A 27,707-nucleotide genomic window follows, 5' to 3' on the forward strand; every position below is an offset into this window, starting at 1 on the left:
TGGTTTTTAGTCGGAGGGTAAAGCAATGCAAAAATGCAAAAATCTAATCCACTTTTGTCTTATCATGACTGTCGCTGCACTCCTTTCAAAAATGTAGAAACCTCTCAAAGACTCTCTCACTCCACAATTCTAAGTTCCAACTGCCAACCGACTCACACTGCTTCTCAGTCAAACTCGACAACCCGAACCCGCGTTTGGAACTAACAAACTAAAAGCGGTGATGCTAAGAGACCTCTGTTTGTGCCCATGTTTCGGGTCCAGGAGCTCCAATGAAACAGGAGCGGACCTAGATCCGGTTCTGCTTGTCTCCGGAATGGGAGGGTCCATTCTTCATTCAAAGAGGAAGAAGTTTGGATTCGAGACCCGGGTTTGGGTTCGGATTCTCTTTTCTGATTTGGAGTTCAAAAAGAAGCTCTGGTCTCTATATAATCCTGACACAGGTACTCTTTGTTTTATTTTGAGCTTGCATGCATGTCATTTACCTAGAGATATATCTGATCTTTGTGGGTTTTGGATATTAATATACTTTCTTTTTGGGTTTTGTTTGGTTCTTGGGAAAGTGGAGGAAAGGGAGAATAGAGAGGAAAAACGAGGGAAGTATAATAAAGGGATTATGCATAGATATGAATTAAACTTTGAAGTTTGTTGTTTGTAACGGAAAACTGTAGGGGCAAAGTTAAGTATGACATTTTTGTGCTGACTTTTGTTTGACTGAGGAAGTGAGCAAAAATAATAAGAATCTTAGCTGAACTAGATTTTTTTTTTAATAATTGATTCTGTCTGGACATTTTTCTCCGTTTTCCCCCCTTTTCTAACGATCTTTATTCGTCGTATGACAATTTGAGTTTGTGTAAGAGATATAAGAGTGTTTAGACATGAAACCTTTGGCAATGCTTTTTTTAACCAACACAGAGATCTTTCATTGTTGTCTGTGGAAGAAAGAAAGCGGACAAATGGGGAACATATTTATCAGAATACTTCTTGGCTTCTTGCATCGGGCAATTAGAGATAATAATAGTAAAATTGTTATTATTTCTGAAAGTCTGCTTTCTGTAGCTTTGCAACTGAAGATCTAAATGCTGAGCTTGTTATTATAAGCACGTCTAGGAGGCTAGGTTACATTCCCTATATCTTGTATATTGCCTGAACTTGATGTTTTACCAACAAAATAATCCTGAATTTATGCTATACAGTGCAGTTTAAAGTTATGAAATCTTAATAAAGGCAAGGGAAAATTTGTAATTATTGAAGTAATTAATGAAAACAAAACCTGATTCATCGATGAAATCATGAGGGCATATCAATAATTTCTCAAATTTGTAGGGATTTTTTTTTTAATCGGAATTTATATCTCTATAAGCAATGGGACCTTTCATTGAGACCAAGACCCCAGAATCTCCAGCAGCTGATGTCCCTACTCAAATGACTCTTTCATAGAGTGCTTCCTGCAACTCCAGCAACTAAAGACAACCTACAAACCTGTTCATATTTCTAATGATAAATTATTAGCCCTTATTGACATGATTGTTCAAAATGGAAAGTCTATATTTGTGATCTTTCCTTGCTCCCTCACTTCTCATAATGTTAAGGATATGGCAGTTTTTGTAAGGGTGTGGCAGTTTTTGTACAATATCAATGGTTAATTTCTTGATTCCAATTTGAAATTTTTGGAAGCTTGAAATTATGAGTATGCTTACCGTTTGACATAAATTCTCCTTTCAATATTGCATCAATGTAACCATTGTTGTTATCGTTATTATTCTTTTTGATTTGGTTTTGTCTACATAAAGCTTTCTTTTGCATAAAAGCACTTGCGTTAAAGTTGATGCATTTGTTATTTTCAGGTTATACTGAATCATTGAATGATGACATTGAGATTTTGGTCCCTGATGATGATTATGGACTATATGCAATTGATATCTTGGATCCCTCTTTGGTAAAATCAGTTCTTCTCTTCAGAGATTCTGCTATTCTGCAGTATATTTCCTTTCTCAGAAATTTGATTAAATAATGTAATCCTTTAAGCACAATGAAGTGTTTTGTTTGCGTTTTATTAAAACAATAAAAAAAATCAGTCTAGAGATTATTAATTGGTCAAAACTATAAAACATCTTTCACAGAATTTTTAAACAGGGTGGAGGCTGAACATTTGAGATCCTATGAAGCTTTGCAAAAGCACTAGTTTGCTGAGAGCTAGCTTCCTAAATTCATTTTTGATCCACATGAATGAAAAAGCTTCTTTAAAGTCATCAGTATATCCTACAATTTCTGGCAACTTATAATCTTCAAATTTTTGAATCAAATTCATGAGCTTTTTCCAGCTAGTATTGGAAATCCATCTTTAGCCACCTAATTGAAAGTTGTTTGAGTCCATCTGTATTTTGAAGTCGCTTGGTCATCTATTTTCATACTCCTTTATGTTTAAATCTGTAAGATGTGTTTCTATAAAAGAGTATGTCCTTGTTACTAAATGCATGTGTAATGTATACTCTTGATAATCAGGCTAGCAAGCTGTGTTAGAGAGTGATCATTAGATTACCTGCATATATGTTGTTATTCTTTTCTCCACCAGCCAGATTGACTGAAGTAATGGCAATTGAGAAGTGTTTGAGCCTCTGACAGAGAAAAGATGTAACCCTTGTTGGCCTGACTTAATTTGATATGGTGTAGGTTCATTTTAAAGAGTATTCTCTTCCCTCCTGCTATTTGTTCTCTGTTCTTGGCCAATTTTGAATGTCTACAAAATCTGTGCATTGATCATATACAGATTTTGTTGATTGACATTTTGTTTCACAGATCCCTTTTGTGAGGCAACTTATACTTCTCTCAGTCTTGTCATTTCTGCGAAATGCAAGCACATAAAACATTCTTTTTTCCATTTTGATTGTCTTTTTCAAACTTGATGTAACACATCCTGCTTAGAACAGGGATTCACCTTTCTATTTCTTCGTTATTAACATATCATCACCAAAATTAGCAATCCCAGTGTTAGGCTTGCTTCATGCCCTGAATTTGCAAAACATTGTTGATCTTTGCTTAACTTCTGCAGCTTTTGATGCATCACCAGGTTGCCATTTTGTTTTGGTGTTGAGGCATTATGAATCCTTGCTGGACTGATGGAATGAATTGGTTGTTGTAAGGATGTCTATAGTTGTGTAGATCCATTCCATTATTTTCTAGATCTGATCAATGACAATGCCCTTCCTTATTTCCACATGATAGCTGCTCACTATCATTGTGTGAGACTTATTCTTCCCATAAACCTTTATCCATAGAACAGGCTTACTGTCCTAGGAGGTTCCAAGTTTAAATTTCTTCTTACATGTGAGTAAGCTGTCAGATATGAAAAAATAAAAAAAAAAAGGAGCACTTTTTCCAAACTTTCAGGTGGTTGGTGGCCATTTGGCCCATTTCAGATCTGGCCTCGTAAGTTGGTTACATCTTATATAATGGTTATTTGTTGCAACTTTTTTTTGGTGCAATGGAGAGCACTAAGGCAAGATCCTATTTTTATGCATCTGACAAACCATAAATATAATTTTGTCTGGCTTCTTTATATGCTGTGATCACTGTTTGTGTGTAAGTATCACATTTCTGTTCACATTGGAAACTAACAGAGCTGGATTGGTAGGAATTTTTAAGTTTAATCTCCATATGAGACTTGATTGTTGGTTAGATAACATGAAAAAGGTTTTGTCTTCATTCTAGTTTGGGTTTTTTAGTCCTTTTCAAGTAACTGTCTTCATATCAAACTATCTCTATCTCTTATTTATTTTTGGTATCACATCTCTTGACCCTTCAGGTGGTAAAACTTTTTCATTTGACAGAGGTGTATCATTTTCATGATATGATTGATATGCTAGTTGGGTGTGGGCATAAGAAAGGAATCACATTGTTTGGATATGGCTATGATTTCCGGCAAAGCAATAGGTAACTCACTTTCAACTGCCATAGTCTTAGGTGGTTGAGGTTGACACTTTTAGTTATTATTATTGATTCTATATCTAGTTGTGTTTAGAATGTGATCATGCCTGGAAATTACTTGAAATTCCTTGATCATGCTTTGTATAGATTTCAGTTTCATGGGTGCATGTTTAAACGTTGGCAGGATTGACAAGTTATTAGAGGGTCTTAAAGTTAAGTTGGAAACTGCATACAAGGCTTCTGGAGGCAGAAAAGTTAATATTATCTCACATTCAATGGGAGGGCTGTTGGTGCTGTGCTTCATGTCACTTCATAATGATGTGCGCAGTTTGTCTTGGTGACTAGTTGAAATTTGACAATCATTATAATATACATGTTATCTTTGCAGAAAAAAAAAAGAACTCCCATTGAAGTTGATCTTCTTCAATGGGAGGACTGCTTGCGTAGTGTTTCATTGATAGAAGTGATAAATTAAGTGTTCATTGGCAGGTATTTTCCAAATATGTAAATAAGTGGATTACCATTGCATGCCCTTTTCAAGGTAATTTTGTTCACATGAAATATTCAAGTTTAGAAACATGCACTTTGCCGCTTTTTTATTGCAAATATAGGCACATATTACAGACATGAGTTGACAAATGAATTTGCACATGTCTACTTTAGATTCTTCAGAAAATGTTGGCTTTCTTGGAGATGTGGAAACCACAACTTTTCCATGTCAGCCATTATTTAGTGGTTGTTTTGGTTTTTAATGATTATAGATAGTGGCAAATTTACTTAAGAGAGGTTTGCAATTGTTAAGGTTAAGTACAAATCTAAGATATAAAATTTCCTTTCTGAGCGCTCATGAGTTTAAAAAAAAGGGTGTAGAATGTTGTGCAATAATATTGGAAGCTCATGCAGTTTTAATTTTTATATGTTAATTTTCTATACTTGCTTAGTAGCTTACATAATTTACTATCTATTGCAGAAAAAAGCTGTTAGAATATATCCCATGAATGAGTTGAAATATAAAGCCTTCTAAATGATGGAAAATTATTTTATCATAATTTCATTAAACATATTAGAGACAAATGTTTTAATATTCTCTTTCTCAACTGCTTTTTAGCAACTTTGGATGAATTCTAATTGACAATCATGCTAAGTAGTGCCGGGCACATAAACATGTAGGTGCATATGCCAGCTTCCCTTGGATAATTCATTTTCAGCATATAATTTAAGTAATTGAATTGAACTCAAAATATCCATATATTTGTCAAGTCATACTTAATTAGACTATTTATTTTCCAATTTTTTGAGTTTACTAAAGAAATCTTGTAATATCACTCTTTTTAAATTCATTTTTGTCCTTTCAAACGGTTCTCTCATTCTGGCACCATCAAATAACTTCTTTTTGATTGTAGAAATCTAATTCTCCTACATTAGTGCAGATCTGATTCTCTTAAATTAGTGCAGCTTGATTTCCTAATTTATTTTAAGAATATTTCTCATTTATTCTTCTGATTTAGTCAATTGTTCTGATTGTCAAGTTTTTAGGGATTTGTTTTTATTTTAGAATAGAATAATTCTCTTTCATTTTATTATTTTTTGTTTTCTGTTTCAATTAAGTTGTTTCCTAATAAGGAACTTCACTATTCCTATTTATTTAGATGTACTCCTTCATTCTAGAGAGAATAAGAAGAAAAAATGACAATTGTTCTTTAAGTTTTCTACATGGTATCAGAGCAAGTTGGCTTGAATCATTAGATTGCAGCCACACGAGTTTCCATTATGGCTAGTAGGAGTGAGAACTTTTCATCTGCAGAGGTATAGCATGAGGAAAGTTACAGAGAGGTGATGCTCCAACAAACCTTTCAAAACAAGTCTACAACCTTTGGAACTAGTTTACTAGCATAAAAAGGTAATTTCCTAAATGCCTTAAGTGCTCAATGGGGAAATACACAATCTTGGATTGTTGATTCAGGAGCATCAGATCACATGACTGGAGATGCATCCTTATTCAACTCATATAGACCTTGCCATGATAGTTTTGTTGTAAAAATTGCTGATAGCTCTCTCTTAAAGGTGGCGGGAACAGGTTTTATTATAGTTTTAAAAGGCATAACACCTGACTTTGTCCTTCATGTCCCTAATTTAAGCTCTAACCTACTTTTCATCTAAGCTTGCGAAGGATAAATGTTGTGTCACTAAATTTTTTCCCAACTTGTGTGAATTTCAAGAATTGGGCTCAGGGAGGATTATTGGCAGTGTTAGGATGTGTGTAGGGTTCTACCTTTTTCAAGATGATGCACTTGAGAGATCATAAAATTCTTGTATAGCCTTAGCCTCTGTTACCAGTAAGGATGACCTTATCATGTTATGGCATTATAGAGTATGATTCATTCCTAAAAAGGCTATTTCCCTCCTTATTCAATAACATCTCTAAAGATTTTCAATGTGAAATTTGTTAACTTTCCAAGCACACTTGAAATACCTATTCTAGCTTTTTTTATAAATCATCTCAGCCTTTTTCAATGATTCACAATGACATTTGGGGACCGTCAAGAGTTAACAATATCATAGGTTCTAGGTGGTTTGTTACATTCATTGATTATCATACTCGACTCACTTAGGTACTCCTTATGAAAGAAAAATCTAAGGTTAGCCAAATCTTTCAAAATTTTAACAGCATGGTACAAACTCAATTCCAAGCTAAAATCCAACTCCTAAAAACTGACAATGGAAGGGAATACTTCAACTCTATTCTCGGCCCTTACCTCACAAATCATGACATTATCTATCAAAACTCTTGCGTTGACACTCCACAGCAAAATGGGATTGCCGAATGCAAAAACAGACATTTGATATAAGTGATCAGATCCCTCTGGTTGACGTCCAATGTGCCTAAAATATTTTTGGGGAGAAGCTGTCCTCACTGCAACTTATTTGGTTAACCGAAAGCCTTCTTGAGTTCTTGGCTTTAAAACGCCTTGTCAAACTCTCCATGCTTCCTAACCACAACCTCGGTTAATCTCTTCCATTCCCATCAAACTCTTTGGTTGCATTGTCTTTGTTTATATTAGCCAACAAAACCGCAACAAGCTTGATCCCAACGCCTTAAAATGCATCTTCCTTGGTTATTCCCCAAACCAAAAGGGCTATAGGTGTTACTCACCCCTTTCAAAAAAATTCTATAGCTTTATGGATGTCACCATTTTTGAGAATCTTTCATACTGCAGTGCGAATGATATTCAGGGGGAGAATACTACTCAGGAGTATCAATTCTTAGCTATTGACTTGCCAATTTCCCAACCAGCCCCTTCAAAATCAGATTCTTAACCTACCTAACCTATCAGCAATACAGATTTCGAAACCCAACTAGTTTAGACAACTCTTGACTCTTCAAACTCTAAGGTTATGCAAGAGAAAACAAAAGAGCTGATAGTCTACTCAAGGAAGCAGAAACTACAAGAAGAAGTGGACAACTGTACACTGCTCAGCACTAAAAATTAACCTGATTTGAGTCTCTAAGAACCTGAAACTAACACAGATAATGTCTATTGAATTTGAAACTGTAACTTGTGAGTCAGTTGGTGACCTTGACATTCCTATTGCATTAAGAAAAGGTGTGAGATCATGCATTTGGTACCCTATCTGCAAGTACATCTCATATGACAGGTTAAATCCAAACTTTCGAGCCTTGACTACTAACCTTGACAATGTGAAAATTCCAAAAACTATTCAGGAAGCCCTCAATGAACAGATTGGAAGGCAGCAGTTCTTAATGAAAATCAAGGCACTAGAGAAGAATGGGACATGGGAAATTTCAGATTTGCCCAATGGGAAAAACTTGGTTAGATGTAAGTGGATCTTCACAATAAAGCATAATGTAGATGGAAGTATAAAGAGGTTCAAAGCTAGACTTGTTGCAAAGGGGTTCACTTAATCCTATGGGATAGACTATGAGGAGACATTTGCTCCAGTAGCCAAACTCAATTCAATTAGAGTTCTATTGTCACTAGCAGCCAACTTGGATTGGCCTCTCCACCAACTTGACATTAAGAATGCTTTCTTAAATGTGACTTGGAAGAGCATGTCTACATGGAAATTCTTCCTGGTTTCGAAGGGCAAGACAACATGGGCAAAGTGTGCAAACTTCGAAAATCTTTGTATGGACTTAAACAATCTCATTGAGCTTGGTTTGAACGGTTGACCAAGGCAATGAAGAGGTATGGATTCCTTCAATGTCAATCTGACCATACTATGTTTGTTAAGTTCACTAATGTAAGAGAGTTATTCTTATTGTTTACATGGATGATATCATAATCACCGGAGACCACAAGGAAGGAATAGATGATTTGAAGAAACTCCTTGCAAAAGAGTTTGAAATAAAGGACTTAGGGTTCCTTAAATATTTCCTTGGGATGGAAGTGGCTCGGTCTAAGAATGGAATATCAGTGTCTTAGTGTAAGTATGTACTTGATCTACTTAAAGAAACCGGCATCATTGGATGCAAACTTGCCGATACACCTATGGACTCAACTAATAAATTTGGAAGTGAAAATGAAAGCTCTCTCACGGACAAAAGGTGATACCAAAGACTAGTTGGGAAACTTGTTTACCTCTCCTAGACATGACTTGATATCGGGTTTGCAGTAGGGATGGTGAGTAGATACATGAATAATCCAATCAAGGAGCATCTTAAGGCTGTTCATCGCATCCTACAGTACTTAAAGAAAAGTCCTAGTGAAGGTCTATATTTTAAGAAGTCAATGGACAGGGTAGTCAAGGTGTACACAAATGTTGACTGTGCTGGATTAGTAACAGATAGAAGGTCCACTGCTAGATATTGCACTTATGTGTGGGGCAATTTGGTCACTTGGAGAAGTAAAAAGCAAGCTGTTGTACCTAGGAGCAGTGCTGAGGCTGAGTTTGGAGTAATGTCCCATGGTATTTGTGAAGGAATTTGGCTGATGAGTTGACTTGGAGAATTAAAAGTTCAGATTGTGACATCTATGACACTGTTTTGGGACAATAAGGCTATTATAAATATTGCCAAAAATTCTGTTTATCATGGTAGGTCCAAGCACATAGAGCTCGACCGACATTTCATAAAGGAAAAGATACAAACTGACCTATATCCCTACAAGTTCACAAATTGCAGATATTCTTACTAAAGCTCTTCCTAGAAGCATTTTTAACAGATTGAAATCCAAGCTGAGTATGATTAATATTCATAACCCAGCTTGAGAGGGAGTGTAGAAATTTGATTCTCCTACATTAGTGCATATTTGATTATCTTACATTAGTGCAGCTTGATTTCCTAATTTATTTTGAAAATTTTTATCATTTATTCTTCTGATTTAGTCTCCTAATTTTCAAGTTTTTAGGGCTTTGTTTCTATTTCGGAATAGAATAATTCTCCTTCCTTTTATTATTTTTTGTTTTCTGTTTCATGTAAGTTGTTTCCTAATAAGGAACTTTATTGTTCCTATTTACTTAGATGTACTCCTTCATTCTAGAGAGAATAAGAAGAGATAAGGACAATTTTTCTTTAAGTTTTCTACATTAATGGTGCCTTAATTGACTGAATAATCTTAAATAGCTTTCCTTTATCTTTTCTTAGAAGTTGTCACCTATCTTTCTTTCCTAGACTTTTACTTTTCACTACATGAATAATTCATGCTGCCATTTTCCTATGGATATGCTGTAACTTGAGCTCCGAAATCTGTCACATGTTGCTTAACTTTCCAAACTTTATTTACATCTATGAAGTAAGTTGGCTGTGTAACATAGTAATGTTCTTGCATGAATTGGTAGTTGAGGTCCTGCTGATATTTTTTCCATTTCGTCCTGTCTTCATTACATTTTTGTTATCTACAGCTTCTGTCATACATCCTTTTATGTGGTTTTTTGTTCGGCCTAATATTATTCAGGGTTCCCTTATATCAAGATTATAAGTTGGAATTTGTTCATTTGCTTGGCTTAACTAAGTGCTGATCAAAAACTAGTTTGGTTTAGCTGGATAATCCTTTTCCTCATTTGCTTGGTCTCATGTGATGGTATATGAAGGGACCTGTATCTAAACATCTTTAGTAAAAAGGGCCAGTGATCCAGGAATATCCTTGGACAACTTGAATGACTTAAAAGACAATTTTTACGGTTTCAAAACTTTTCCCTTTCTATTTCCATCCAACCTTTAATATCCAATGGGTCATTATGAATTCTGAAAAATGCTTAACAGGTGCCCCAGGGTGTGTCAATGATGCTCTCTTAACTGGATTGCAGTTTGTTGAAGGTTTTGAAGCCTACTTCTTTGTATCAAGGTGGACGATGCACCAACTGGTAATTGTTATATTTAGAGTAGTTGGCCCTGAATATGACTAATGGGTATTTGATTTTCAAGAAAGAAGTTATCTAAAAAACGTTGGAGGTGGATACCAATTTATGATAATCAATGAATTTAACCAACTGCATACTTTTGTTTATTTATGGTAATTAGCTGTCATGCATGCTTAGTGATTTGGTTGCATTAATAAATTAAGTTGAGGATGTGTATATTAGTAAAGGTACTATTTCCAAGAAGTTCAATGGCTGTCTAGAAGCTAAAGTTAGAAAATCATGTCCTATGTTGGCTGTTTTGGGCAAAATTGGGTTAGATATGTGGTTCCATCCCGAAGTCTTGTTTATATGAAGAGCAATATAAAGTTTGACTAAAGCATGCTCTTTGGCAAGCCAAATCTTTGGGGTAAGCTAAAGATGGTGTTTGCTGGTTAAATAAATAAATAATTTGAATTGTTGGGAGAAGAAAGGCAAAAGTGGCATTCAAAATACTGATACAAGCACCACAAACACCATTCAAAATACTATGTTGTTACCATGTTTTCGCTTCTGATTATGCAGTGGTCTCAACCAAAGTTACTGGGAACATGGTACATCCTGGTTCATGGTATGGGAAAGGGAACTGGGTACTCCGTTTAGCTAATTTATAGTATGAGGGGATTGGTTTAGTTGGTACCTATTTTGGCTCGTGGTACGCTATAAAAAAGTTATCGAGTCACCTATTGTCTGATTTGCTTGATTATAAGTGATTGTCGGTACTGATTTTATAACTAAATAAGGATGTTGAAAAAGTATTGAAGTGATTTTCTTCAAAAACATGTAATTGACTTTCTGTTTTTCTCTAAAATTATAAGTGGGCATTTAAATATTGATTTATAAAACATAAATGAGCTTTTTTTTATGTTTTAAAAATGCGACTAGGTTGAAAAGCATGGATAATATTTAAAATTCTAATTAGGCCCAGAAGTCTTTGAAAACTGCATGTATTTTTTCTAATGCAGATATTTTTCAATTTCATGGCAGTCTATGCTTTTTCATTGTAAGTGTGATTTTTGCATTTTCTCTAAATTATTTTAATATCTTAACAACAATTAAGGGAATAAATAAAAGTAAATAGGATGTTTGAATAGGGTTGAAAATTTTTACTTCATAATGCTTGAAATGTTGTTGTTGAGATGAGCACGTGTTCCTTTTGCACCCTGGCACGCAGTCTTGGGGTGTTTCCTTTTACATTGTAGTTCAAACTGACTTTTGCAGATTCTGACTTCATTGTCTGAAGTTCTTTAAGTTGTGGTTGCTAAATCATCTGCTTGCTGCTTCAATATTCTTTGGGCTTTTGGTTGACAACTTTTCATGCTCTGAGCAAAGTGACAGTCTGGTTTAGCATCTTGTTCATATCATAAAGTGCATCTAGAAAATAACATTAATTGTTAGTATCACATAGCCAAATCATGAAATATGACACCAATGTTTGGTTTAGCACTTTCATTTGGCTTTATATATTTATGTTTATTGTTTTGTGTAGTTGGTTGAGTGCCCATCAGTCTATGAGATGTTGCCAAATCCATATTTTAATTGGAAAATGCAACCACAAATTAATGTTTGGAGAGGGGCTTCTGAAGATGGGGATACTTCTGTTAAACTGGAGTCCTATAGCCCAACTGAAAGCATCAGTCTCTTCAAAGAAGCATTGAGGCATAATGAGGTGATTAACTTTGCTTTCAATATAGCTTGAGAATGATGTAAATTCTTGAAATGAAGGTGATGAAACCTTTTTTATTGCATTACTCCCTCCTCTCTTTGTGCCTGTTTATTTTTGTTTACAAAAATTATGATACTTAACTTGGTAAGTGATTCTTCTCTTCTGTTCTAAAAAGCTGGCAAGTGATTGGTCCTTGGCAGGAGATGTTTGATCGCACTCTGATTTCAGTAGGAATTTCTTTATCACAACTGTGAATAATTTAATTTTGTCTTAAAGATATGGAGAGATTTGCTCAGTCTCTTGTAAGTATATATATATATATATATATATGTATATATTTTACTTTTAGGGTGTACCTACTAGAATGAAAGGAAAACTGTACTTCAATGTTGGAAAATTTAAGTGTGTACTAGGTCTTGATCTCTTGTCATATTCTTATCTATGCTTCAATGTCTATGACTGGATATCATTTAAATGTTTGTTTAACCAAGTTCAAATCTTTTTTATTTAGGATGCCTATAGGAATTAAATTAAGATTATAGCAAATCATGATTAAGAATAATAGTTAAGGGGACAAGAGGGAGGAGGGAAATTTACTAGCTTCAAAATTCTATAGAAAGATTTACTGGACTAAAGTAGAGCACGATAAGCAAGAAAAAAAAATTAAACAGCAAGCATTTTAACCTTCTACCGTTCAAAATCATTAATCCTTTGCCCCTCCATATTCTCTCAATCCAAACACAAAGTAATATCCTGCATACACCTTAATTACAAGAAATGAGAACTTGATTAATGGAGTAGTACTGAAGGAAGAAAACTGTTACATGTGCAAGGGACCCAAAAAACTTGTTTTTGTCTTCATATCATGGAATGATAAGCCAGTTTGAAGTAGCAACAATCCTGGAAGATAATTTAGTATTTTCTGTTACTTTAGTATACATCCTTGGCCAAACTGATAAATCAAAGTTTTTCATTGAAATTTGAGATTGTGGTTGCTCCTTTTGTAGCAGATCTGTCAAGTCACTCTTTTCATCAAGTTACATGTTACTCTTAAGTTTTTCTTCTTGCTGCCTAAATTCTCTCCAAGAAGTTTCCTTTTGTCTTTTGTAATTGTGAAAAATTGATTCCTAACCAAATTTGATTAGCTGTCATTCATTTAGTATTTTGATTGTTTCCTAAATAAAAGGGATTTGGTTCATTGACCAAATTTTTGGTAGTTTCCATTTATCGTTAGAGGATTTTCAGGTGATTTGTTATTATCTCTAGGATTTCATGAGATTTGCCAGATTTGATGTTTTAGCTATATATATCCTTTTGTACTCTAGAAAGTTTTTTAAGAATTCATAAATAAAATTCTTATGAATTTTTTTTATGGTATTAGAGAGTTCATCTTGAATCATCAAAACCTATATATATTTTTTTCTTTATATCTTTCTATCTATGCCATGGCCAGCAGAACAATTGTGTCTGAGCCCCTTATTTTGCCTATCACTAGTCACAAACTCAATGAACAAAACTTCATCCAAGGGTCTTAATTAGTGATTCTACTTGTCTATGGAAATGGTAAGGAAGATTATCTTACGGGAATGGCTGTTTCACCCCATAAGGATGACCCGAAGTATTGAACTTGGAAGTTGGAGAATAGCATGATAATGTTGTGGTTGATCAATTCTATGATCAATGAGATTGGTGAGAATTTCATGTACTACAAAACTACCAAAGAGATTTGGGATGCTGTAAAAAAAAGTACTCCAATGTAAACAATACGTTTGCAATATTCGAGATCAAAAACACTCTAGATGACTTGTGGCAAAGAGACTCTTCTATTATGGAATATTTTAATTCCTTAACTCGTTATTGGCAACAATTATATATCTTTGAAGAAAGAGCAAGGAATTGCCTTGACGATAGCCAACAATACAGGAAAATAGAGAAGGACCAAGTTTATAAGTTTATACTTGGTCTAAACAAGAGCTTTGATGATTTTTGTGGGATAATTCTTAGCATCAAGCCATTACCTAACATCTGAGAAGTTTTCTCTGATCGTCGAAAAGAGAGTAGAAAGAAAGTGATGCTAGGGACATCATACAATCCACAGGAGATAGAAAATTTAGCCTTTGCTACACAAGGACCAAAATCTTACTAAGGTGGTGAAAATCAACATAAGAAAGGTAACAGAACTTGGTGTGACCACTGTCAAAAGGCAGGATACACATGGAAAAATTGTTGGCAAATCCATGGGAAACTTGTTGACTACGAACCATGTTCTACTTGAAATCTAGGGAATTGTGGAAATTTTGCCACCATTGAGACAACTCCAACATCCTCGGAATCAAGCCCGTTAAGTAAAGAGCAGTTGGAACTCCTTCAGAAAATTGTTTAGCAATCTCTTTAGAATACTGGGTCAATTGTAAGCACAATGTTTGTTGCAAAAAAGGTAACTCTCACAGTGTTTTACTTGTGCAAAATGGAAAATCAAGATCTTGAATTGTTGATTCAAGCTCATCAGACCACACGATTGGTGATGCATCGAGGTTCGATGAATACAGCTCGTGTTCTGAAAACCTCACAGTTCGAATAGCAGATGGGTCACTCTCCCGGGTAACCAGGATAGATTCAGTCATTATTTAAAACACTTGACTTTGTTTTTCATATCCCTAATTTAGATTGCAACCTTTTGTCTATTAGTAAAATTATGAGAGATCTTAATTGTGTTACTAAATTGCTTTCTAAAATGTGTGAATTTTAGGGCTTAGATTCAGGGAAGAAGATTGGTAATGCTAGGATGTGTGTTGGACTCTATCTCTTTAAAGATGAGGAATCTAAGAGATGATCATGGAAAAGTGCTTGTTCGGTTTCATCTTTTAGTAAGAGTAAAGAAAATACAATCATATTATGGCTCTATTGTTTAGGACATCCAAATTTCTTGTACCTAAAAAAATTGTTCCTTGATTTATTCAATAAAGGTTTCAAGTCTTATCAATGTGAAATTTGTCAGTTTTTCAAACACACTCACAATTCATATCCAAGTCAACCATACAAATCAACTCATCCTTTATGATCCATAGTGATGTTTGAGGACCATCGAGGATTAACAATAATACAGGCTTTAGATGGTTTGTTACTGTGGAAATCTAATCTTCATTATTACTTGATTAGTTGACTTTATTTATTTTATTTAAGTCTTTTATTTTTAGAATAAGGAGTGATTTGGGTAATTACACGAAATCCATTAGATATTTTCCTATTATGTGTAAAATGTAAATTTCTCCTTTAATTAGATGTTTTAATGCATGAAAATCTTGGGTTTCAAGGCTGAGAATATTCAGCCTTTAACTTATATATTTTCATGCAATTTTAGTATTGTAAGAAGAAAAATATAGAAGAATAAAATAGTTTTATTCTAGAGATTTTTTCGTGGTATTAAAGCACGATTTGAACTTTTGAAAATTTTCATTTAGAGTCTAGTATAGCTAGCAGAAGGGAGAGCCCGACGTCGGAGGTTATCTCTAACTCTAGAGCTAGTGTTATTGGAATAAGTTCTTTAACGCAAAAAGGTAATTTTCTAAGTGCCTTGAGTGTAAAACTAGAGAAATCAAATTTATGGATTGTGGATTCAAGAGCTTTAGACCATATGATTAGGGATGCATCTGTATTTAGTAAATACAACCCATGTTATGAAAACTTCATAGTTTGAATTGTTAATGGGTCACTTTTAAAAGTGGCTGGTACAGGTTTTGTTATTATTTCCAAAGAGATAACACTTGATTCTGTACAAGAGACCTTAAGTGTGTTACTAAATTTTTTTCAAATATGTGTGAATTTCAAGATTTAGACTCGGGGAAGATCGGTAATGCTAAGATGTGTGCAGGATTTTATATCCTAAGAGCTAATAATTCTGAAAGACAATATCGGAAAAACTCTTGTGTGGCTTCATGCTCTAGTAATAATAAAGATTGTACTATCATGTTATGGCACTATCGGTTAGGTCATCCAAACTTTCTGCACTGCAAAAGGTTGTTTCCCTCGTTATTCAATAAAACTCCTAACAACTTTCAGTGTGAAGTTTGCCAACTATCCAAACATACCTGTACCATATATCCTATTCAATCTTACAAATCATCCCATCATTTTTCAATGATACATAGTGACATTTGAGTTCCCTCTAGGGTAAATAACATTATTGGTTTTAGGTGGTTTGTCACATTTATTGATGATCACACCAAGGTTACTTGGGTATTCTTTACGAAGGAAAAATCAGAAATGGGTCAACTATTTCAAAACTTCAACAATATGATCCAAACTCAATTCAAAACCAAAATCCAAGTGTTAAGAACTGACAATGGGAGAGAATACTACAATTCAATCCTTGGATCATATCTAATGAAGCATGGTATAATTCATCAAAGCTCATATATCAATACTCAGTAGAATGGCATTGCTAAAAGAAAAAATTGACATTTGTTAGAAGTTGCAAGATCCCTTATGATGGCTGCCCATGTACCTAAGCAATTTTGGGGTGAGACTGTTCTTATCACTAAATACTTACAAACAGAATGCCTTCTTGAGCCCTGAAATTTTAAAGCCCTTGCTAATCCCTTCTTGGTTTCAATCTTCACTTTCGACTTGTCTATTCCCATTAAAGTGTTTGGATGCATTGCATTTGTTCTTACCGGCCAACAAAATCAAAGCAAATTAGATCCCAAATCCATCAAATGCATATTTCTCGAGACCCTACAAATCGAAAAGGATATAAGTGTTACTCATCAGTAACAAAGAAATTCTATCGTTCCATGAATGTTACTTTTTTCGAAAATCAACCTTACTTTTTCAAAACTACCATTAAGGGGGAGAATTCAATCACACGGGAATATCAGCTTTGGGAAAATCCTATTATCGAACCACCAAACACTTCTCCAACTCCCTTTCAAGTCCAAAACATCCAACTAGATCTTCCAAACCCAAAGTACACCCAAGGGAAAACAAACAAAGAATTGATTGTCTATTTAAGAAGACATAAAACTCGGAAGGATCTATGAGAATGTACACCTTCAAAGCAAAGTCAAGAATCTAAATTGATTCCAAAAAAACTTGAAACCAACATAAGTAATACTCTTACTGAATCTGATTCAATTGAATCTTTTGATGATCTTGATCAACCGATTGCCCTAAGGATAGGTGTGAAGTCATATACTCAACACCTAATTCATAATTTGGTTTCTTAGGAAAGTTGATCACCCAGTTTGTCGGGCTTTTGTTACCACATGAAACAATATGTAGATTCCTAATAATATTCATGAAGCACTTATGCAACCAAGATGGAAGATGGTTGATTTGGAAGAAATCAAGGCATTAGGAAAGAACAAAACATGGGAGATTTCATAATTACCCATAGGGAAAAATCTAGTTGGGTGCAAATGGATCTTTATTGTCAAGCACAATGCAGATGGAAGTATTAATAGATTTAAAGCTCGCCTTGTTGCAAAAGAATTTACTCAATCGGAAGGATCTAGGAGAATGTACACCTTCAAAGCAAGTCAAGAATCTAAACTGATTCCAGAAAAACTTGAAACCAACACAAGTAATACTCTTACTGAATCTGATTCAATTTACTCAATCTTTTGATGATCTTGATCAACCGATTGCTCTAAGGGTAGGTGTGAAGTCATATACTCAACACCCAATTCGTAATGTGGTTTCTTAGGAAAGTTTATCACCCAGTTTGACGGGCTTTTGTTACAACATGAAACAATATGTAGATTCCTAATAATATTCATGAAGCACTCATGCAACCAAAATGGAAGATGGTTGATTTGGAAGAAATCAAGGCCTTAGGAAAGAGCAAAACATGGGAGATTTCATAATTACCTAAAGGGAAAAATCTAGTTGGGTGCAAATGGATCTTTATTGTCAAGCACAATGCAGATGGGAGTATTAATAGATTTAAAGCTCGCCTTGTTGCAAAAGAATTTACTCAATCGGAAGGATCTAGGAGAATGTACACCTTCAAAGCAAAGTCAAGAATCTAAACTGATTCCAGAAAAACTTGAAACCAACACAAGTAATACTCTTACTGAATCTGATTCAATTTACTCAATCTTTTGATGCTCTTGATCAACCGATTGCTCTAAGGATAGGTGTGAAGTCATATACTCAACACCCAATTCGTAATGTGGTTTCTTAGGAAAGTTTATCACCCAGTTTGTCGGGCTTTTGTTACCACATGAAACAATATGTAGATTCCTAATAATATTCATGAAGCACTCATGCAACCAAAATGGAAGATGGCTGATTTGGAAGAAATCAAGGCCTTAGGAAAGAACAAAACATGAGAGATTTCATAATTACCCAAAGGGAAAAATCTAGTTGGGTGCAAATGGATCTTTATTGTCAAGCACAATGCAGATGGGAGTATTAATAGATTTAAAGCTCGCCTTGTTGCAAAAGAATTTACTCAATCGGAAGGATCTAGGAGAATGTACACCTTCAAAGCAAAGTCAAGAATCTAAACTGATTCCAAAAAAACTTGAAACCAACACAAGTAATACTCTTACTGAATCTGATTCAATTGAATCTTTTGATGATCTTGATCAACCGATTGCCCTAAGGATAGGTGTGAAGTCATATACTCAACACCTAATTCATAATGTGGTTTCTTAGGAAAGTTGATCACCCAATTTGTCGGGCTTTTGTTATCACATGAAACAATATGTAGATTCCTAATAATATTCATGAAGCACTCATGCAACCAAAATGGAAGAGGGCTGATTTGGAAGAAATCAAGGCCTTAGGAAAGAACAAAACATGGGAGATTTCATAATTACGCAAAGGGAAAAATCTAGTTAGGTGCAAATGGATCTTTATTGTCAAGCACAATGCAGATAGAAGTATTAATAGATTTAAAGCTCGCCTTGTTGCAAAAGAATTTACTCAATCATATGGTGTTGACTATGAGAAGACTAACAAAAGTGGTAAAGAAGTATGGTTTTTCACAATGCTAGACCAATCACCCCATATTTGTCAAATATTCACCTAAAATAAAAATAGCCATTCTTATTGTTTATGTGGATAATATTATTCTTACTAGAGATTATGTGGAAGAAATTAGCAATCTAAAGAACTTTTTAGCCAAAGAATTTGAAATCAAAGATACGGGACAACTTAAATATTTTCTTGGCATGGAGGTAGCTCGCTCAAAGAATGGCATCTCTGTTTCACAGTATATGTCCTAGATTTACTAAAGGAAATTGGAATGCTTGGATGCAAATTTGCTAACACCCCTATGGACACAATGAACAAGGTAGGAATGGAAGAAGGAAGTCCACCAACAGACAAGGGTAGATATCAAAGACTTGTTCGAAAACTCATCTACCTCTCTCATACAAGATCAAATATTGATTTTTCGGTTAGCATGGTAAGTAGATTCATGAACAACCCAACTGAGGAACCCTTGAGGGTTGTGTATCGAATCTTACAGTACCTAAAGAAGAGTGCTGGCAAAGGGTTATTTTTTAAGAAGACATCACGCCAAAATGTTGAAATTTACACTGATGCTGATTGGGCTGGATCTGTTACTGATCGAAGATCAACAACTGGTTATTGTACCTATGTGCGAGGAAATTTGGTTACTTGGCAAAGTAAGAAGCAATCTGTGGTGGTTAGAAGTAGCGTGGAAGCTGAGTTTAGAGCTATGTCTCATGGCATATGTGAGGGAATTTGGCCAAAAAGGTTGTTTTGGCCTTGAATGGATTAAGAGTTTTGATTTGACAAAATAAAAATTTGCCAAACTTGTTTCAATCTTGTCTAAGCTTAAATTGAACATTTTTTCACCCTTCTATCTTGCTAAAACTCATTTGAGAACCAAAACAACTCAAATTCTCAGAACAAAACATGATTTATGCAAGTTTTGATAGAAGGGATCGATCCCCTAACAAAAGGGATCGATCTTGTTTTCAACCAGAATCGAAACTTCTCAAGATTTTGGCAAAAACCGATCGATCTCCTCCCTGTAGGGATTGATTGGTATGGGTTTCAAGCTGAACGGATCGATCCCCTCATTCAAGGGATCGATCACTTTTTCATACAGAACGTTTGTATCGTGCAATTTTTTAGAAAACAGATTGATCCCATCACATAGAGGATCAATCACCTAAGGCAAGGGATCAATCCCCTCTTAAAGGGATCGATCGGTTGCTCAGACAAAATGTTTCCCAAGTTCAAAAACCCAGAAAAGGGATCGATCCCCTTTTAAAAAGGATCGATCGGTTGCTCAGACAGAATGTTCCCCAGTTCAAAACCCCAGAAAAGGGATTGATCCCCTCTTAAAGGTATCGATCAGGTAAGGCAAATCAGGCACAAAATCGAGCCTTCTCCAATATGAACCAATCGATCCCTTATGACAAAGGATCAATCCCCTGAAGGCTAAAAACTCCCAAAGGCTATTTTTTTGTTTGAATTTTTGCAGGTTTGTAGCATTAAATGCAATCCAACGGCTCTCAATTGCTTTTTCACTATAAATCAAGCATTCCACTGTAGACCAAGTGTAACAAGAGCCAAGGAAACTTATTGCCATTCACCTACCAATTTACTTAAGCATTCAAAGTTGTTCCAAGTTAGAAAAGTGCAGAATTCATATAAGTTTTTCTCTATTTTGTTGTCTATACCACTATGTACTTCAAATTAGCAAACACCCAACCTTTGAGAGGTTCTTAGAGTTTGCAAAACACTTCATATCTCTGCATTGTGAATTTGTGAGCTTAAAGGGCAGGATAACCCTTACGAGTATATTGTGTTGAGTTTGTAAAGCTTAGAGAAGCTTGGTTGTAATCTTCAACACTTATAGTGGATTGAACTTCTTGGCAATAGAGGAGGCTAAGGAGAGGACGTAGGTGCCTAAGAGAGAACCGAACCTCTATAAATCTCGGTGTTATATTCTCTATCCTTATCTCTCATTTACTTTCAATTATTGTGTTTAATTGTTAGCTCAAAAATTTATTAAAACCAATTCACCCTTCTATTGGTTTATTCCAAATCTTTGAGCTAACAGGTTGCTAGGGGAGTTAAAGTTCTCCGTCGAAGAATCCATAAAGATATTTTGCGACAACAAAGCTACCATAAGTATAGCAAAGAATCCTGTTCATCATGATAGGACTAAACATGTGGCGATTGATTGTTACTTCATCAAAGAAAAGATAGAGGAAGGAATTGTTAGATTAGTTTATGCTCCCACATGCGTCCAAACTGCAAACATACTCACTAAAGCTATCTCTCGAAACAACTTCGAGAATTTAAAGTCCATGCTGGGCATGATTTACCTCTACCACCCAGCTTGAGGGGGAGTGTGGAAATCTAATCTTCATTATTATTTGATTAGCTGACTTTATCTATTTTATTTAAGTCTTTTATTTTTAGAATAAGGAGTATTTTGTGTAATTACACCAAATCTATTAGATATTTTCCTATTATGTGTAGAGTGTAAATTTATCCTTTGATTAGCTATTTTAATGCATGAAAATCTTGGGGTTAAGGCTGAGAATATTTAGTTTTTAGTCTATATATTTTCATGTAATTTTAGTATTGTAAGAAGAAAAATATAGAAGAATAAAATAGTTTTATTCTAAAGATTTCTTCAGTTATCTTCATCGATGATCACATTAGAGTTACATGGCTAGTCCTAATGAAAGAAAAGTTATACGTTAGTTCAATATTTCAAAATTTCAAAATTTCAACAAGATGGTGCAAACTCAATTTCAAGCAAAAATTTAGATGCTCAGAATAGATAATGGGCGAGAATACTATTACTTAGTTCTTGGATCTTATTTGTTAGATCAAAGAATTATTCATCAGAGCTCATGTATTGAAACTCCTCAACAAAATGGAGTTGTCGAGCGGAATAACAGACATTTGATGGAAGTTGCAAGATCTATCATGCTAGCCTCTCATGTCTCGAAACATTTCTGGGGAGAGGCAATCCTAACAGAACCCTTTTCTTATCAATAGGATGCCTTATATGATACTAAAATTCCAAACCCCTTGTCAAACACTTCTCAAAACCTTCCTTCATGTCCAAATCATTTCCCCCATACCAGTCAAAGTGTTCGGATGTACTACTTCTGTTTATATACACCGACAACGTAGTAAACTAGATCCTAGATCACTCAAGTGTATATTTTTTGGCAACTCCCCTAACCAAAAAGGCTACAGATGTTATTCACCATCTACCGGAAAGTTTCATTTTTATGGATGTCACCTTCTTTGAGAATCAATGATTCTATCCCAAAGCCCATATTCAAAGGGGAGAGTTTTAGGGAATATCAACTTTGGGAGATTGAGCCATCATCTGATCCTTCCTCTACTTCTCTGCCAATTCAAATTCCCATTTCAAATAATTCTTCTTCTTTTTCTGAGTCAACTAGTCATTTTGAGTCTTGAAAATCTCCTGAAACTGTGCAAGAGACAAAAGCTAAGGAAATGATTGTATACTCAAGGAAACCAAAATTTCAAAAGGAGATAGGGACCTGTACATCTCCAACATAGAACCAAGATTCTGAACCAAATCCAGGGACTTTTGAAATTCATACAAGTAACATAATTACTGAACCTATCTTTGATGATTTTCCTAGTGGTCTTGATTAGCCCATTACTATAAGAAAAGGTGTGAGAGCATGTAGTCAACCCCCTATTAGTAACTTTGTTTCCTATGAAGGGTTGTTTCCTATTTACCAAGCACTGGTTACATCATTAATTGATGTTCATATACCGAATATCACCCAAGAAGCGCTCGAACATCCAAAGTGGAAGGCTGTGGTAATGGAGGAAATGCAAGCACTAGCAAAGAATGGCACATGGAAAGTTACTAATCTTCCTAGAGGAAAAAGCCTAATGGGATGTAAGTAGATTTTTATTATCAAACACAATACAGACGGAAGTGTGAACAGATTTTAAGCTCATAGAGATTGATTGCCACTTCATCAAAGAGAAGATTGAAGAAGTTGCAATCAAATTGGTCTACACTTCAATAGAACATCAGACAGCCGACATCCTTACCAAGGCTTTTCATTGTAGCAATTTTGAGAATTTGAAGTCTATGTTGGGTATGATTGATATCTACCACCCAACTTCAGGGGGAGTGTGGAAAATCGATTCCTAACCAGATTTGATTAGCTGTCATTCATTTAGTATTTTGGTTGTTTCCTAAATAAAAGGGATTTGGTTCATTGACCAAATTCTTACTTGGTAGTTTTCATTTATTGTTAGAGGATTTTTTGGTAATTTGTTATTATCTCTAAGATATCATAGGATTTGCCAGATTCGATGTTGTAGCTATATATATCCTTTTGTACTCTAGAAAATATCTTAAGAATACTTGGTAGTTACCATTTATTGTTAGAGGATGTTTAGGTGATTTGTTATTATCTCTAGGATGTCATGGGATTTGTCATATTTGATGTTTTAGCTATATATATATATATCCTCTTGTACTCTAGAAAGTTTCTTAAGAATTCATGAATAGAATTCTCATGAATTTCTTTAGTAATAAAATTCTTGATTGCAACTCTAGTTATGATTGTTAATTCCTTATTGGATCTGTTAAGCTACTCATTGTCTGTTCAAAGTGCTTTGCTCTAAATTTTAGTCTTGTTGCTGCCAAAGTTTTGTGGATTTTGTGGTTATTCTTTCATATTCTTCTATGCACCTTCTATAAACTAATTTGTAATTCTTATTTTGCCTATTGCTGGCACTTTTTTGCTGGTGTTGTTGCAGTTAAATTATAATGGGAATGCAATAGCTCTACCTTTCAACTTTTGTATTCTCAATTGGGCTGCTGGGACACGCAAACTTATCAACAGTGCTAAACTACCAAGTGGAATCTTTTTCTATAACATTTATGGGACATCGTTTGACACACCATTTGATGTTTGGTATGTGAATGAATCGCTTTGTTAGTTATGATTCTTGTTTTGTATAAAGAGCATTTGAGAGGAACATTTCCTTTGGTTCCAAAAGAAGTCTCTTCATAGAATCTTAAATTCTTTTTTGGCTACAGTATACATAATGAATGATGACAAGATTAAGAGCAAGAAAAATGTAACAATGATAGCAATTTAACTAAAACAAGTATTCAAGAGGTCCAGTTTTGAGATATTTTAACTTCAATTGGGAACTTGTGCATGTGTTTTAACTTAATTGAAATTTAGTGAGATTCCAAGTTGTTTAGTTGTGTTATATTCTTCATTGGCTTTGCTTGAAGCTTCTTGTGGCGTCATTCTAGGTTTAGCTTCCCTATCTTTTCCATTTGGTTTTAGGTTGGATGCCTTGACATGTTATTAGAAACTAGGTTATTTGTAGTTTGTTGCCCAGTATTTATGGTCTAAGTGATGAGATCGAAAGTGTCGGTTGTTTTCCAAGTCTACATATAAGGCAAAGAAACAATTGGTGTTATAGCACACATCAGTTACCTTTGAGGTTTATAGTGGTTTTATATCTAGGTTGGACCTTCTCAGCTACTGTTGATGAACCAATTGCTGGGACAGTTACCCTATCTGTATGTATATAAGCCCAACTCCAACTTAGAATAGCAATGATGGGGGATCCTTTTAACACCTACCACCAGAAGAAAACAATTAACAACCTCCTAACAACAGGAAAACGACGATACATGTGCCCCCATATCAAAGAAATTAGGGAGCTATTGCTTGAAGAGTCAGAATCTAATTACTATACTATTTTAAAGCACCTTATTTAGAATAAATTAGCTGTAGGTAAAGAGACCTCGCATGCATATGAGGCCAGTATAATATCAAATAGAGCAGATGTGGTACGCAACACCATTTAACTGTTGACAAATCTTCATTTGATTCATATGATTTAGGGAGCTATTGCTTGAAGAGTCAGAACCTAGTTATTATATTATTTTAAAGCTTCTTATTTAGAATAAATTAGCAGTAGGTAAAGAGACCTTGCATGAATATGGGGCCAGTATAATATCAATTATAGCAGATGTGGTATGCAACACCATTTAACTGTTGAAAATTTTTCATTTGATTCATATGATTTGATAGGAAAATATTATTTGTTCCAACACTTTTGTCCTAACTATTTGTCCCACCTGATGTTGCAAAAGTCTATGGGTTCAACTTTAAACATGCATCTATGAATGGTTGACCTACCTATGAATTGGTATGTTTCATCCTTGAATTTGTCAAGTAAATTTTTGCCACCTAAGTGGGGTAAAAAGTGGTAAAAAGTTTAGACAAAAGTGTTGGAGGAAAAGCATTACTCAATTTGATAGTGGTACAGTTTTAACTGGGAACCAATGTGTCTATATTGAAGAATTTTTCGCTTAATAATTCCTATTACCATTGTTTGTAACAATATCCTAGAATTGCAGTTCACAAATGTACAAATGTTAACTTAATTTGACGTCTCCCTCTTCCATCTGCACTTAGAAAAAACAGACTAGGGTTGCTACCAAAATCTTTTCCGCATTCATTTGGGAGAAGAAATTGAATTCATTTTATATCAGTGTCAAAGTCGGTTTGTTAACATGTTTGACATTTTTTATATGTAGTTATGGTACAGAAACTTCACCAATTGCGGACCTGTCAGAAATATGTCATACAATGGTGAGTTATGTGTTTGCGTTTATGGTGTCAAATTTCATGTTAGAGGATAATCTCTAGGATCAAATAATCTTGATCCTTAGGCCATGATTTGACTTTAGTAGTATTGCTGCTTAAATGTTAGTTTGTCTTATAAGTTTTATGTACTAATTTTTATCCCAAGCTTTACATGCTTCTTTACTCTTTTGAACCCAAGAATTTCCTCCCAGTTTTGCTCACTATTCATCAAAATTAAGGTACCACCATCCTTTTTATCCTACTGTTTCTTTACTTGTTTGTTCCAGCCTCAATATACTTACGTGGATGGAGATGGAACTGTTCCTTCAGAATCAGCAATGGTACTCTTTTAACTACTCGTTAGATTCTTATGTTTACCTGAAGTCAACTAGATAAAATTTGTGATGGTCCTTGGAATCACTTCTTAGACAAAAGATTTGATTTGTTATGTACTTGCAGAAAAATAGACGATTTTATTGATGCGGCACTTAATAGAATGAGAAGACGAAAGGAATTAAAAGACCAATTAGCTTATTAAATTGTAAACATTTCTTGGTTCATTGCACAATTATAAAGGGCAGTGGACAAGATGAAGGGTATCTTACAATTAGACAGCTGCTATACTTGTCTTAATTTACCAAAAAAGGGAATATCTTACAAATCATTCGCCTGACCTTTAATATAACAATCTAGCATATACATCATGACATGGGAACCAGGATAACAAATGCAGCAAAATATATACTATAGTTAACCGTGTCAGCACAACTAGGTGGAAGTGCTCAATATTCTTAGGTTGTCTAGGATGTATGATGTGTTTTTCAAAATTTTGCATAAGCTAAGAAAACATATAGTCTTATACGTAAAGTAATTTCAGAATCCTTCTAAAATTTGAAGGAATAATTTCTTGCTTGAATTCAAGAGAGCCCTTTGGCAATGATAGGAGATGGTTGCCACTCTCCTCTTATTCTCTTGCTTAAAGTTCTCTTTCATTTGCCTTATATGAACTGATACGAAATTTATGCTAATCTTGCCAAATTATCATTAGTGATCTATGAAGTTGTTTGGGAAGGTAATCTTGTACCAAGGATCATGGTGTCCTTGGTTGCCACAATAGCTAGTAATCACATTCAGGGCAATAGAGTTCAAAGTCATGATTCTTATCGTATAATTGTTACTGTTCCATCGGGTATATGTAGGTGTTTTTCTTCATTATTCATGAACCAGTGTTATGTTACAGTGAAGGAGAATTATTTTCTCCTCCAACCAAACAAATGTTTCTATCTTACAGGCGGATGGATTTGCAGCAGTTGAGAGAGTAGGAGTGGCTGCGTCTCATCGTGGACTTTTACGTGATCAAACAGTATTTAAACTTATTAAAAAATGGTTAGGTGTTGAGCCGAAGGTCAAGAAGCACTCAAAGACTTCGAAAGTGGCAAATGCTTCTTAAAATTGGGGGGTTTTTTTTCCTTTTTTTTTTTTATTTTATGTATTAAACATTTTATTACCTTTTTAATTGCTCGGACATGTGATCATGCAAATAAAAAATAGAGACCCAATATAGCAGTGTCAAAATGTTTCATCCCAAAACAAAGATTTGGGACATTCATCTTAAGGGTGTAAAGGAGCATATATACTAGTGAGCTATTTGGCTAAATAATTATTCAAATTCGATTTAAACATTGTTGCGTCGAGCTCTAACTAATTAGATCCGTGTTCAAGTGTCCGGTTTAAGTAGTTTACAAAATTATTAAAATTTTTTATTTTAATATTTTAAATAATATATTAATATTGCATAAAAATGATTTTTATTTACCTATTAACAACTTCATCATATTAACCATCGTTTTATATGGATGAAGTATAAGAAAAAAAACTCTCAATTCGATCGAACTTAAGCTGGAGATATAAATAATTGAGATTAATATAAATAATTGAGCTTAAAATTCAAACATAATAATTTTGTAGAATTTTAGTAGATTACAAATGTAATTAAATTTGTATCGTGCAGTTTTTATCTTAATTCAAACATGAGCTAGAAAAATAGACTTTGAAAGTATGAGTTGATTACACTTTTTTTTCATCCGAAAGGATTGGTAGTTGTTGTTTCAGGTCTATGTGTCATATGATCCATGAGACAT

At 34.5% G+C, this 27,707-nt stretch overlaps 1 protein-coding gene across 3 annotated transcripts; it reads left to right on the forward strand.

Annotated features, from left to right (window-relative positions):
• The first annotated feature begins 12 nt into the window (after positions 1–12).
• On the forward strand, positions 13–27,246 carry LCAT3 (lecithin:cholesterol acyltransferase 3). Of its 3 annotated transcripts, none has more exons than XM_022891089.2 (11): positions 13–440; positions 1,845–1,936; positions 3,803–3,930; positions 4,109–4,244; positions 4,414–4,465; positions 10,148–10,248; positions 11,771–11,950; positions 23,711–23,868; positions 25,518–25,572; positions 25,854–25,907; positions 26,858–27,246. In XM_022891089.2, the coding sequence occupies exons 1-11, from the start codon at positions 221–223 to the stop codon at positions 27,014–27,016; spliced, it is 1,335 nt and encodes a 444-aa protein (XP_022746824.1). In that variant the 5' UTR covers positions 13–220; the 3' UTR covers positions 27,017–27,246. The 3 variants fall into 3 exon arrangements, with proteins under 3 accessions (XP_022746824.1, XP_022746825.1, XP_089596660.1); XM_022891090.2 differs by lacking the exon at positions 26,858–27,246 and adding an exon at positions 26,026–26,191; XM_089740534.1 differs by lacking the exons at positions 25,518–25,572; positions 25,854–25,907 and having other exon boundaries at positions 26,858–27,024.
• Positions 27,247–27,707: the final 461 nt, after the last annotated feature.

This window comes from Durio zibethinus, chromosome 12 (genome assembly GCF_047325235.1).
Source record: "Durio zibethinus cultivar Kanyao isolate XHJ-2024 chromosome 12, ASM4732523v1, whole genome shotgun sequence".
Classification (NCBI taxonomy): Eukaryota; Viridiplantae; Streptophyta; class Magnoliopsida; order Malvales; family Malvaceae; genus Durio; species Durio zibethinus.

What these genes read in the sequence shown, in the direction of transcription:
- LCAT3 (XM_022891089.2), top strand. Translation starts at nt 221, where the DNA reads ATGCTAAGAGACCTCTGTTTGTGCCCATGTTTCGGGTCCAGGAGCTCC. An exon ending in TCTATATAATCCTGACACAG is followed by an intron (nt 441 to 1,844) that starts GTACTCTTTGTT and finishes TGTTATTTTCAG; the next exon opens with GTTATACTGAATCATTGAAT. An exon ending in TCATGTCACTTCATAATGAT is followed by an intron (nt 4,245 to 4,413) that starts GTGCGCAGTTTG and finishes GTTCATTGGCAG; the next exon opens with GTATTTTCCAAATATGTAAA.